At 42.1% G+C, this 14590-nt stretch overlaps 1 protein-coding gene and 1 long non-coding RNA gene across 2 annotated transcripts; one reads left to right on the top strand and one right to left on the bottom strand.

The window, feature by feature from the left end:
* The first annotated feature begins 559 nt into the window (after positions 1-559).
* Positions 560-13261, top strand: gapdhs (glyceraldehyde-3-phosphate dehydrogenase, spermatogenic). The gene is made up of 11 exons (XM_044359143.1): positions 560-635; positions 9299-9358; positions 10017-10113; positions 10288-10394; positions 11045-11135; positions 11242-11360; positions 11533-11614; positions 11822-11973; positions 12124-12286; positions 12561-12658; positions 12761-13261. Exons 2-11 carry the CDS (start codon positions 9330-9332, stop codon positions 12828-12830), a joined length of 1008 nt encoding a protein of 335 aa, XP_044215078.1. The 5' UTR covers positions 560-635; positions 9299-9329; the 3' UTR covers positions 12831-13261.
* LOC122987323 lies at positions 13019-13847 on the bottom strand. Its single transcript, XR_006404480.1, has 2 exons — positions 13756-13847; positions 13019-13600 (listed from the first exon to the last, which is right to left on the bottom strand). It is a non-coding gene; the product is annotated as an uncharacterized LOC122987323 (long non-coding RNA).
* Positions 13848-14590: the final 743 nt, after the last annotated feature.

Below are 14590 nucleotides of genomic sequence, written 5' to 3' on the forward strand. Positions count from 1 at the left end.
AATCTGCAGTCCTTTACAGATCAATGCACAGTGGAGGCCTGGTTATAAAACATTTGCCTTATAAAGGCCATGCAGTCCTTTATTAGCCTGCCACATGCAGAGAGTGACCAGCTTACTAATTACATCAACACAGTGTCATTTTGATTATGAAAGCTGCTACTGCAGTTTTATGTCTCTGCCTATATATCTCATGCAGACACGTGAGTGTCTAGCTGTCTACATGTGGGAATGGGACAAAATGCTTCATCATTCCCCACCACCACCACTTCTTCTTCTTTCACTTTGGTGCCCTGCCATACTCTGTGTTTGTGTCTTTATGTCTCTCATCTGCCCCCCGTCTGTCTGTCTTGTTAGTATTATGTTTTTAGCATCAACGCAACCCTATTAAGTCTATTATCTGAGTTAAGATTTGTTCTAACGTGTTAACTAGTCCAGTGTGCCATCTCTCTGGTTACTATGGCAGCCGCTGTGAGCCCGTGACCAGTCCCTCGTTCCGAATGGACTCTTCAGCAGTAAAGGATGACATGACGTCACATCACCAGGGCGACCAGGCTCCCCGAGGCACGTGTCTTGTATAAAAGCGGCAGGCGGTACTGAGGATTGCGCACACAGACAGAAGAAGCATCAGCCGAGAGGTAAGCTGTAAACCCGATTTAGCCTTCAGTGTGTATCGGCCTTTATAACGGCCGTGGCACACATATTTGCCGAAAATGATCGAAATTCGGCACAATTAACGTATACAAACGGTTCAGCGTTGTAAAGAGTCTACACTACGGTTTTAAATGTTAGCTTATCTGTCGGCGCTTCAATGTTGGCCTATCATACGTTAACTTCTTTAAATTACACATCTTCAGCTTTGACGTTAAATCCCACGCATTTCTTTTTAATTTAGACTGATATTAACAAAGGCTGTAACTGAAGCCTGTGCACGTTTTGTACATCTAGCTTAATTTTAATCGGCCAAAAGTAAAAGTTAAAGTGGCGCAGGAACACTGGAGACTGATAAGAGGATGAAAGGGTAAAGTAATGTCCATTGGGCATAATTAAGACATCCTCTTTCGCTGGATGCATGCCTTAATGATGCGGGAAATGAAGAGAGAAGAGAGGATGGGAGGGGATGCGGCCATGACCATGGAGTCTGGAGAGAGAGGCTGCTGGTTGTATAATGCTCCCTGCATGCGTAGTTCATTTACCTTAAACCAAAAGCTATAAAATTATGCCCTTTTTGCAATGCAATCATGTAATGCGGTTCATTCATAATGTATATGTTTTTCGCCCGAAGCTAAATTGTCATACTAAGCGGGTAACGTGACATTGGCAGTTCCCAATGCTGCATCTTTGCGGAAGTGGATTAGTCTCCATGTTACGTAACCAAATACAAGAATATGCGTTTATCACAACAGAATACTTAGCAATAATCTATCCAGGTAGAAGCTGGAATGAAAACGAGTTAATAGTGAAATCTGTAGTTTACTGCTGTTTACAGTAGTGTATTGGGCTGAATGGGTGTGCGTGAGCCGGAGGTGAAGCTACGTGCCTCCCTGGCTCCTCATGATGAAGTCTGCCGTCGTTGCGCCATTAGACTTCAGAGATGAATGTACTCTCGCAATGACGGTTACTGTGAGGTTACTGTGATGTAAGAACCGAAAAAACCGAAACGAGATAAATGAATAACCTTGAGTCTCGAAAGATGAACAAGGGAGAGCTGAAAGTGCTCCTGTGATGCTTTTTTGAAGGGCAGAGAGGGAAGAGTACATGTCGCATGATTCTGCCGCAATTTGACTCGACAGACCTGTTGATGCGGTTTTCAAAGAGGCCTGCGTTTTTAAAAGCAACCATACCACACAGCTAAAGTTCATCTCAGTTTATTATGAAGCTTTTAACTAGGCGCCTGAAGAGCGGAACTAGTGAGCCGTGTGTTGTGTGGAAAATTAATAAGAGGAAGCTACAGTAACAGGAGAATTGATGTTTTAAAAATGGCAAAATCAATATATATCAAAGCCTAAAAGCCACTCAATGCTATTACAAAAATTGGGAATGCTAATCAATCTCATCCTGTTTCTAAGAGCAGTATTATTGATAGTAATACTGGTTTTAATTCAGTGAATAAGACTGTAACTACACGTGGTTATCACTGTTAGCTCACAGTTACTTTCATTCAGTTCAGGTAGGTGTGGTACATGCAGATGCAGACATGTCTGGCCTTGCCTCACTGTTGAAGGTCATCACTCCAGCTGAGGAAGGTCACAGCAGGCCTTGAGCTGCAGCAGTGATGCTGACCGGCTGCTAATCTTTATTCTCAAACTCCTTCATCAGCTTGAAATGGGCTATCCACACTGGACCCATAGTTTAGGTTGTGAATGATTTAAGGTAATTAATAACAAGCCCAGAGCTGCCATGGGGCTGCTAAGTATTATAGTATTATATCATCAAAGCTATATATATGTTACCAGGCTTTTCAGGCTTTGTGTTGATCATTTTGGGAGAACATTAGCAGCCATGTGCTATGCATCAGCAGATAATGATTTTGCAATATTTCTAATTAACATGATTTATGACTGATTGTTACTTCCCTCTGGACCAATGTCTTTAATTGGTCCTAACATTAAAGCACAAATTTATCCAGTTTAATTACTGTTTAATATACAGTTTAATATATTAAAAATGACAGTGATTACAATATAATTTTAAAATTAAAATTAGTCTACTAGTCTTATCAATGCATTTGAGGTGGTTAAATGCTATACATCATGACAAACTAGTGCCATGCCAATAATATTAACCAAACCATAAACCTGTTCTGAGGTGTATTATTATAATCATATTATTATGGACACATATAAGGCCCAGTTGTTGCTTGTCATGTCACACATAATTACTGTGACATTCACTTTGCTCTTGTGCTTACTCTAAAGTGCTGCAGGTCAGGGTGTCAGATAAATGTCTGACATGTAAATGTCAGCGGCTGTGTGACCGACATGTTGGCTGCTTTGCTGAGCAAGGAGTATATCAGTAGCCAATGAAATTAGCTAGAGCACTACCAGGAACACACAGGACATGTTCTTCCAGCCTAACATACACCACAGCCATGTTATTAAGAACATACTGACAACACATGAGCTACTCGTGATGTAAGTGAGGCCATACTGTAGGTTTCTATGACATTATTCATAGATGGGGATTGGATTCTCAGGTACTTGCTGTGAGAAGTACATAGACTATTTTTTCTTCTATCAAATCAGGTTCAAGATCTGCACAGATTCAAATCATTTCTCCTTCTTGAAGAGGTTATGACTCATTTTTTCTAGATCAACTCAAGTTTTCCACCTAGAGGTAGCATGGTTGTTTCTAGGCTGAGGTTAGTATGAGTCTCTTTCTATTACACTCTGCAGCTGACTAATCGACCAGCCATCTTGTCCAGGATGTGGTTGAGAGAGAAGTAACTCTAGAGTGACTCAGCACTTTGAGCTGTTGTAAATTTAAGGAAATAACCCTTATACTGAGGAAGGAAGTCCAACTGACAAATATAAGCCCACACATGTGTAACAAAGCAGTTACCCTTGTTTTAAAAATAATTTACAGTTATTAATACAGTTATAATTTATAGTTAGTACATGTGTTACCATGATGAGTGAAAAGCAGTGCACACAGCATACAGGTGTACTGTAGCTTGATAGCTTGAGAGCTTGAGAGGAGGGGATGAAAAGGACCAGGGCTTTAGGAAGGATATCTGTCATCTGCCTGGTGACAGTCTCAGAAGGGCATGAGCAGTCTGTGTGTGTCTGCAGAGTAGTCACATGTCTCTCCTATTGAATCCTCTGCAGTTTGATACAGCACACCTTTTAATAATTCATGATGGTTGATGTCTACCTGTGTATGTGTGTGTGCATGCATGAATGTGTGCTTGAACAAGTCTTTGCAGTAAGTTACTAAATCCACCAGCTTTATTTTATTAATTTCATTAACCCAGATCTCTGTATGTATATTTGGTAATAGAAATACTTAAATCTATCAATTCTTTATAAATTCTGGCTGCTTATGCCACTGATGAAACAGCAGACTTGTTGTCTGTCTGTTGCTGTCAGCAGGAGGCCCTACCTGCTGAGTAGGACATGCAGCCTGTGGTGGGCGCCTGCATGTGTCTGACCATTGATGTGATGGCGTTGGACATTTAACTGACTAGTTCATAGCAGCAAAGTGACATTGCTTCTATGATGAAACTATAAAAAGAGAGGAAGGAGGTACACTGCAGAGGAAGGGAGGAACAAAAAGATGAGCAGAAAGACAAATAAAGAGTTTGACCACAGAAAGTTTGACCTTACTAGTGTTGTACATGTAAGAGTGTATAACTGTTTCAAAGCTATTTGATTTATTTAAATTTACTGAGAGGCAGGCAAGACGAGAAAACATTACCTAATTGGATAGTCTGTCTGGCCTATAGCCAATCAACCCACTGCAGTGGAAAAATACTGTGTAGAAAGAGGGTGTGACAGACGGAGAGAGAGCTAGAGGGAGGTTTGAATAGGCAGGAGACGCTGAAAGAAGGGCAGACGAAGGAGGAAGGCTGGGGGGAGTGGCATAGTGGGCAGGAAGAGTCAGTCGGTTCATTCACTCAAAAACAAATTTGCAGTAGATACACAAGCTGAAATAGGCCAGTCATTATTTGTGAAGAGTTTTCCAATACTGTTGGAAAGATGAACAGTAGCTCATCTGTGCTGCATAAAACTCAAGTCCATATAAGGGATAGGAGCAAGTGACTGAACTACACACACAGTCCAAACACTCCTCTGAGACTGTTGACATATTACAGAGAAAAGAAGAGTCAGTGTTTGTTTGGCAAAGTGTTGGTGCTTGACACCAGAGGAGGTGCTGGCAGAAGGCAAATGCTGTTTCACACTCCCTCCTCTCCTCTCCCTTTTTCCTCTCAGCATCAGACATTTTTTTTGCCTAAATTTTGAGATTTTGCCACTATGATGCAGCCTGTTGTTTTTGTCCTTTTCTGGTCGGCTGGGTATGAGTCATCTTTCCCCCCAACGGTCCCTCCGGTGTAGATGCACTACACACAGACACGGTGCCCTTGTCCCTATACCCCCACCGGTGAAACTCTGTGTTTGTGTGAGGAAAATGGGTCGCAGCTCAGAGGGAGGGTAGAGTGTGCTAAATGAGGTGGACCAGACAGACAAAGAGTGGCGAGGACAGACAAATAGGCAGATGGAGGGAGGGTGCCGAATTTGAACGATTAGTTTGGGTGCATTGGAAAAGGGGAGGGGAAGTGTGATATCAAAAAAAAAAAGCAAGCGAGGGACGGATGAGAATAATACAACAGAAATGGGATTAAAAGGGGCAATGAGAGAGAGACAGCAGGTGGAGGAAGAGAGGAGGGACTGACCCACACACTGAATAAAGACAACAGGTATTTGATCGTATGGACTGGTGGGTAAAAAGTGGGATTGAACACTAAAGCATGTCTGACTGGCTGGTTCTTCTCTTTCTCTAACCAATCAGAAGAAGGTATGGTCGTACCACCCTTGTCAAGTGTTTGACTTACTGGTGTGGTTTAATATCTGACTGGTGAAAGGGGAGATTTATTGAGCAAAACTGAGGTGACACAGAAGTGCGGATGAGAGATGAAGGTTAGATGGAGAGATGGAGAGACTAGATGGATGCATTTCCCTTCCTACTCTTTAGAGGCGTGGTTAAGTGTCTCTCTGATTGGTCCTTGGCCAGCCAATCAGAAGAAGTGCTGGCTGCACTTCAGGAATCTAAATCGTGTATTTTGTTCATGCCAGCATTGATATGACAGATTAATCCATTTAGAATGGACGCTGCCACTGAAGTGAACTCATAATAATACTCACTTTAATCTTTTCAGTCCCTGTTGTCTTCAACTTGATCGTGAACAAAAGTGAGCAGGGTAATACATCTGTAGTAGGTAGTAAATGGCCAGAAAAATGTTGAAGAAACCTTGCTGCACTTCATTTATCTGGCCGTCTGTCTGCCTCCTCTTCCTGCATTTGAGTGAGTGTCAGCAGATTGTAAGCTGCAGTTAACAACGTCTAACTTCTGTGGTCTTCTTTGCACAATACTGCCTCTGTGAGCTGGGACGTGTCTATGTGAGTATGTGTCGGCCTGTTAGAAAAGTGTGAGCTGAATACTAGATCTGGGCTGATTGGTCTGCAGTCAAAAGAGGCAGGACTGTGTGGTGGAGAAGTGGAAAGAGTTGCTGGCTGCTTTGGAGGATTTTTGTCCTATTATGAAATGCCAGTAGAAATGTTGGATAATTTAACTGCGGGGTTCGAATTCCTGGGCATGAATTTTGCTCGCTATTTAACCAACTTTAACCAAACTAATTTGTGCATTGTGCCTTTACCTATAACCAGTTTTTTGTTAACAGAAGTGCTCGTTATTTGTAATGCAGTCATGACGGCTCCTATCTCTCCAAATGTTAGACATGGCCTTTTCTTTTAGAGAAGTGCCTTAACCCTCCCTCTTCTCCCGTTGACTGGCCAACCCCCACACTGTAGCTAGGCAACAGTAACGGATATGAAGGGGGCGTGTCATCAAGCTCATACAGGCAGGCTTGTGCGCACATAGTAAAAAGTCTCCAGTACTCTCCTACATCAGTTCATTCAAACATACTCTCATTTTCATAGTTTAAACTTCAGCAACTAATTAAAAACTTTATTTTCCATGAGATCAGCTTGTCAAGTTGTCAAGTTCTCCACATCTGGAGCCAGATCCCAACAGATCTCTCTGTTATTTGGCTCTGTCAAACTTTGTCCAGTCCCATTTTCCATCTACTTGAGTCAGTAAGAATAGTCCACTCTGCTTTAAAAAGTAGTATCATTCATCAATAGAGCAGCCATTTTGTGTTGGAAAACCCAGGGCAACTGCTCTGTTTAGAGAAAATGGAGAAGTTAGTATGGAGAAAGAGAAAGCCAAGGACTGGGACGCTCTACTGTGAAAAAGTGCACTGGCGACAGGGAAGGAAACTTCAAAAGAGGGGAAAGAGAGGGCTTTGTGAATGCACAATAGGTGATGGTGGGAACCAAGTATAAAGGGGAGGAAAGACAGAAATGTGAGAACAGCACGATGATACTGTGTGCTCTCTCTCTCCCTCTCTCTCTGACTCTCCTTTGGCGACCTTGTATTATGGATGCTAACAGCAGAACACAAAATGGCTGCTCTGTCCTGAAATAAAGGTGCTACAGACAGGCAGACAAGAAAAATACTAGAAACAAATATACGCTAAAAATAACTGTTTGAAATCTGACAGTTGAAGACCATAATAGCTCTATAAATTAATTTTGACTGGTATCAAATTGTTACAAAGCGAGACAGAGCATCAGCTTATTGTACTTAATAACAACAGTGAATAAATCTCAGGTTCAAATACATTTGAGACGGTGTGGGAGAATGAGAGAGAGATGATTTACTCTAATCTGGTTGCCCCTTCAGTCTATTAAAGTGCTCCCACAATGCATTTCACCAGATCGACAGCCTGTCCTACATGTTCCCCACAGAGACACTCACTCAGAGACAGAAGCACATATACAACAGATTAGGAGATTACAGTGGTCTAAAATGGCAACCAACCAGTTTCAAGGACAATCCGTGGCGCCCTTAGTCTACCTGGGACGGTCACACACACACACACACACACACACATTAGCTGCTGACAAGGTTAGTACCTGGTTAATGTTCCTGACTTAACATATCTGCTCGGCAGTCTGAGCTAAGTGTTTGGATACATGTTACAGACAGAAATCTTTCAAGAGACGATACCTCAGTGAAACATCACATTTAACAGGCCTGCAGCTGTTGGTAAAAAATAGTTCACCACAACTTCTCTTGAACCACAGGAGTTCATGTGTTGGGTTTATATTTGACTCGTACACCCTGATTTAATGAACCCTAAATGAGTCCCTAAATTAACTCAGGCTTTCAGATAAACATCTCTTAAACCAGCTGGTAATGAACCTAGTATTGACCTAATTTACACACAAAATCTTTGACGCAGTTTCAGGTGCTTTGATATAATTTTTCTCTGCCAAAAGGCAAATCACATGATATAAAAGAAGAAGCTAAATATGATATCAAAGAGTGCTTTTCTCTTCTATTATAGACATACCAAAGACAACAGAGAAGAGGAAGAGGAGGGATAAGATGGTGGAGGAGGGGGCAGGAAGAGAGAGGCGAAGCAATTGGTAGAAAATACAGGGGGAGGAACAGTGGGAGGAGAAGAGAGAGGAGGTGTGGAGAGATAAGTGTATGAAAAGGAGAGGAAAGCAGAGGGGAAAAGAAGTCACATAGTTGAGTCAAGGCCAGGCTTCCTCTCTGTTCAGTCAGCAGACAAGTCTCTGTTTGTTGCGTTACATACCTACTGCTTACTCTGCGTTCCTCCCTGCCCCCTTATCTCTCTCCATTGTTTTCTAAACATGTCCATGCATGATGTAACACCTCCCTCCTCCTGCAGCAGATACATGTAAAACATGTTATTTGACAGCCTGTATTTTTCAGTCAGAAAAACAACAAACAGAATCAAACCCATTGCACACTTTCAGTCCACTATTGCACCTTCAACCAAAGTTCACAGCTCATACTGTTATACCAGCTTCATTTGATCTGTGGGCACCAATGTACCACCTTGGTGTTTTTTTAACCTGTATGTGCTAATGCGTCACACTGCCTGTCGATGTGATGTTAGGTTACTGCTGCTAACATTGTTTCTAGTCTGTTTCTTTCAGCATTGTACAGATTTGTCAGCTGACAAAGGCAAATTAATTAACATCATACAAAGTAGATGTTTAGATTTCCTCAACAGAACATTTTCAAATGCATAGTTATTATTGAAAAGCTTCATAAAGGCATAAAAAGAGTCTCCTGTTTTTTGATTTGTAGAGTCCAAAGAATAGAAGGACCAGAGTTATCAGACATGGCCACATTACAGCAGTGCAACACACACGCAGTCTCTGTATGTTGCTAACAAATTAACTAACCTGATTAAAGCCACTTCTTGCTGCCAAGGCGACCGTTTACATCTGTCTAAGCATTTGCATATTTGTGTTTTTGTTGTCAAGCCTACCAACTGATGTTTAATCTCAGCGACAAAGAAGAGAGTGTATTACATTGTTATGTTGTACTAATTTCTGGCATTGTTAAGAGCACATGGTTATTTTGTCTGTTTGCCAGTCAGAGGACATTGCTACATGAGATTGAATTGTTATTTTCGTCATTCAGTAGCTGTAGTTATCTCTCTAATGTCATTGGTTTCTCTCTTTTTTTCTTTTTTCTCCAGGTAACTCAATCCCCCCAAAGCAGCAGCAGCCATGTCAGATCTCTGTGTTGGAATCAATGGGTGAGTTTGAAACACACTTAATTTCAGAAACAGGATAGTTCAGAATGATTATAGTTTGATAAGGACAGGATGTCAGTGCAGCATATTTTGGGGATGAACATTCACTGTGCACCCAGTAATTTCTGGTATTAGTAGAGGGTTATTGAGGGTGCTGCGAATGCATTTGTTTGCCCACATTGATCCTGTGGAACTGTAATTAGAGCTTGTGGTACAGAACAGTGCGAATGGATTTCCTTTTAAACAGTAATGGCACAGTAAAATCTGTAGTTTACTTTGATTACATGTTGGAGGTCGCCTGAAGCTCTTCAGTTAACCAGTTAACTATGACTGTATGTTCTTCTACCATTCCTTCTTTCCAAAATATGAAACTGATCTGAAAAAAACGTTCTCTATGACTAATGCTGCACTTCATGTAGCTGCTTTAGTTGTCCTTGATCATCAAGATTTTAATGTGAACCAGCAACCAAACGTGTTTGGCTTGCATTAATAATGAGCTTAACAGTAGTGGAGCAGCAAGAATATAGAGGTGAAAGAAGGGCATGACTTTCCTGCTGATGGGGTTCATGTGAGGTCCCACGAGTGATTTGACATCCTGAGGAAGTTTCCCACCATTTTCCCAAAGCAACTATTATTAACCCCTCTTTATCTCTTTCTGCAGCTTCGGTCGTATTGGCCGCCTCGTGTTGAGGGCTTGCCTTCAGAAAGGCATCAAGGTTGTGGCCATCAACGACCCCTTCATTGACTTGCAGTACATGGTGAGCAAACTTACAAATACGTAAATTATCCTCAACAATATGTTTAAATCCATGTAGATCCTCATTATTCCTCAATTTAAAAGTTTGCAGTGTCTATTATTGAAAGAGGCTGTTGAAGAAAATAACAGACGAGCACAGAAATTTTACTAACAACTAATCTGAATCTTCTCCTAGGTCTACATGTTTAAGTATGACTCCACCCACGGCCGTTACCATGGAGAGGTCTCCCAGGAGGATGGCAAGCTCATCGTCGATGGCAACACTATCTCTGTCTTCCAGTGGTGAGTGATGGTGACGTTTGGTGGCTAGTGGCTGTTTCTGCACAGATATCAGTAATGTTGCTAACTGGTGGCAGCCAAGAACAGGTCTACTGATTTATATGAAGGAATTATGGGTCCAACATGAGTATAACTGTATAGAAGCAGCCATCTAATAGTTCAGTTGGAATGGTTACATAATCTATTTTTCATTTTAAGGTGAGGTATTTCATGCCAGTTTGTCCTGCTGGTCTTTAATGTCCTGGGTGAATTCCTGTCACTCGGAATGAGGCTGTCTGCTGCCTCAGGCCTTGTCATAGCTGCCTCTCTACCCATTGTACCCACTGTTTTTTTAGTCCATTGAGCGGTGGGGCCTCCACTTTGCAAAAGCCAATACCAACAAAGTGGAGGGATATGGAAGAGACATTCCTGTTTTACACTACCTCCAGTATGAGCACTAAGTATGACACTACTGGCATGAAATTATCCAAAGAGGATATTCACAGTTAGTGAGACAGCACTGGATGTACCGTTCTAACAAGATTACCCTCCTACGACCATCTTTCACTTCTTTTGCTAAACATAAGTATCTCCGTTTCTACTTTCGTGAAAGTCCTAGACAGCAGTGATACTCACTTAACCTTACACTGACTCTGTTTCCTTTCTGACTCTAGTATGAAGCCAGCAGAGATCCCTTGGGGCAATGCTGGAGCCAAGTACGTTGTTGAGTCCACTGGAGTCTTCCTCAGTGTGGAGAAGGCCTCCGTACGTACACACAAACACATACACACATGAACATAGAAGCAAATACTGTACACAGATTGTCCAGTTTCTAACTTGTGCTCTCTTTCTCTCTGCTGGTCAATCACAGTCTCACCTCCAGGGTGGAGCTCAGCGTGTGGTTGTGTCCGCCCCCTCACCTGATGCTCCAATGTTTGTCATGGGAGTCAACGAGGACAAGTATGACCCCTCCTCCATGACCATCGTCAGGTAACTTGCTTTTGGTTTTGCACACTTTGCGTACTGTACATTTTTAATTAATTACTGCAGCCTCTCTAGTACTCTTTTAGTAAAATCATTTTTTTAAAATGAAAAGATTTCTGTATTTCAAGTGATTCTTGAGTCTGCTAGTTAGTGACCATGTCTATCTTTCTGTTGACAGTAATGCCTCCTGCACCACCAACTGCCTGGCCCCCCTGGCCAAAGTCATCCATGATAACTTTGGAATCGAGGAGGCTCTCATGGTAAGTTACAGTAAATCTGTTACTGCTCTGAAAACATGCATGATTTCAATTTACATGTATCTGTGTCCAAATGAGTTTTAATAGTTTAAGACTTTTTCATAGATTGTTCTGTAATATATATAATATATATGTCAGGGTTGAAGGTTCAAATTAAGACACTAAGGAAATATATGTGTCATGTATGTAATATTACACTCTCCTCTGCAGACTACAGTCCATGCATACACAGCCACCCAGAAGACAGTGGATGGTCCCAGCGCCAAGGCCTGGCGTGATGGCCGCGGTGCCCACCAGAACATCATTCCAGCCTCCACTGGTGCTGCCAAGGCAGTGGGCAAAGTCATCCCCGAACTCAACGGGTAAATACATACACACAACCTTATTTATCATCAGCTTAATCACTGGATGAACCTTTAATTGTATCAAGGTGGTTAACAGATGTTGTGAAAGAAAAAAATAGGTGGTGACACAAGTCTAATATCTATCTTTTGTCCTGTCTTTGTCTCTAGTAAGCTGACAGGCATGGCCTTCAGGGTGCCAGTGGCTGATGTGTCAGTGGTGGACCTGACATGCCGTCTGTCCAAGCCTGCATCTTACGCTGAGATTAAGGAAGCCGTCAAGAAGGCCTCACATGGGCCCATGAAGGGAGTGCTGGGTTACACCGAGGACCAGGTAATGCAAATACATGACTAGTAATAATGTCACAGCTAAAATCATAACTCAGTGGGATGAAGGGGGTGGGGTTTTAATTTCATTCGGATGCATGGATTAGGATTGATTTTTAGAAAACATTCTTGTTCAAATGAATTGTGTTTTATGTGAAAAAAAAATATAACCTGTGTCCTCCATGATAGTTCTGACTGATTGTGTATTTAGAGATTAGTAAGTAATATTGCATAAACTGTCCCTGGCTACACAACATCTGACTTGTTTTTGTGTTTTGCAGGTGGTGTCCTCTGACTTCATCGGTGACACCCACTCCTCCATCTTTGATGCTGGTGCTGGCATCTCCCTGAACGACAACTTCGTGAAGCTCATTTCCTGGTTAGTTTGATCTGTCCCACATGTAAAAGGAAACACAGTTTTATCTTTTTCAAAACTGATCATTAAATCTCTCTTTCTTCTTTTCCCTGCGTCTCTCTCCAGGTATGATAACGAGTTCGGCTACAGCCACCGTGTCGCTGATCTGCTGATGTACATGCACACCAAGGAGTAGACACTTCCTGTCCAGAACGGAAGTCAGGAAAGGGACCACCCCAACCATCCTCTCACCCCCTCCCTTCTCTTTTACACACAGTCCCCATCCATAGCCAAGTCATAGCATCACGGTCCTTAGCTCGACTACAGTATACGTAGGCAGCAGCAGCAGTGTGTTTGAGTGTTCTCAGTTTATCTGTTTTTTCCTTTAATAATGAGACGATCGGTCGGTGACAGTATTTGTGTCTGTGTGCCCCTCCCTCTCCACCTCTCACTGCCACTTTAGATGTGTCGTTATGGCTCAGTACTATGGTAACTACTGTATCCATCTCCATGTTGGTGTGTTTTAAAGGCTTAATCACCAGTGGAAGGAGGAAAATGAGAGGCAGAGCTACTGTAACTCAGCTTAAGAGTAATGAGACAAAGAAATAAAACTTGAAAAACCTCAAACTGTCCAGTTGTCCTGTTTCATTTTTTATATGAACAAAAAGACAATAAATCACTCATGAGACACTCTGACATTAATACAGTGACTGCAATGCAACACAGTTACTTAACATATCACTTCCTATATTTGAGTGAACCATTATTAAGTTGAACATTACACAACATCAGTGGTTGCAACCTGAGGGCTGCATGGTGGCTCAGTGGTTCATGCTGTTGCCTCAGCAAGACGGTCTTGAATTTGAACCCTTTCCATCCAAGGTCCTTTCCATGTGTGTGAGTTTCCACCAGGTGCAAAAGAACTGGAGTTGGTCCCCGGGTGCTGCATTGTGGTGCCCACTGCTCCTAGTGTGTATAGGATGGGTCAAATGCAGGGGATCAGTTAACCCACAAGGATCAATAAAGTATTTCTTCCTCTGAACTCCAGTTTTGGTTTCAATAAAAAGGTTTCTACTTCATTTAATCCTCTCGTCCCTTCATTGCAGCCAGGTGTACCTCACCTAACCTGTCAGTGTCAGGGTGGGGAAGCAGGAGTGGACCCAAACGCAGAGGCCAGAATGCAGATTTGATGAAAATCTCCCTTAATCGTAGATGGTCAAGAACAGGCAAACAGAGCTGAACAGAACTAGCAGACGAAACAAAACGAATGATCCAACAAAGACTCAACTCAAAACCAGACCTTAAATACAGACTAAACTACTCAGGGAATGGGGAACAGGTGACGAGACACAAGAGCAGGCTGGGAGTGATTGGCTGAGGGAAACACAAGAAGCAGGGCAGGGCTAACAAGACTGATACAGGGCAGGTGAGGAGGAGTACATGAACACACAAGGGAAACACTAACAAAACCAAAACCCAGAAAACACAATACTCTAAATGCAACCCACACCAACTTGTCCAAGAACCATCATGAACCCAAACTAACGTACACAACACACCAGGCTAAATGGCAGTCCACACCCACCACCCAAATATAACAAGACCCATATGACCAGAAGGACTAAACAGAACTGCAAACCAGGAGACCAAGAACATAAAAAGACCAAAAAACACACAAAGTCCAGGCAGGGTGTGACAGTCAGGGCAGAAGAACTACTGTGAAGAAATTGGGAGAAATGAGATGCTGCTGCACTAATTTTATAATGATACTGTTAATATAAATGTTATACCATCCATTTGAAGACTGGAGGCCACAGCAATTTATTCACCATAAATGTTTAAACAGCAAACATGGTAGAATCTTTGTGGCTTACCTATTTAACATCAGTATCCCTGGTTTGATTTTTTTTGTTTGTTTTGTTTTGTTTTGTAGCAAGTCATACCCCCATACTCAAA

Source organism: Thunnus albacares, chromosome 8 (assembly GCF_914725855.1).
Source record: "Thunnus albacares chromosome 8, fThuAlb1.1, whole genome shotgun sequence".
NCBI lineage: Eukaryota > Metazoa > Chordata > Actinopteri > Scombriformes > Scombridae > Thunnus > Thunnus albacares.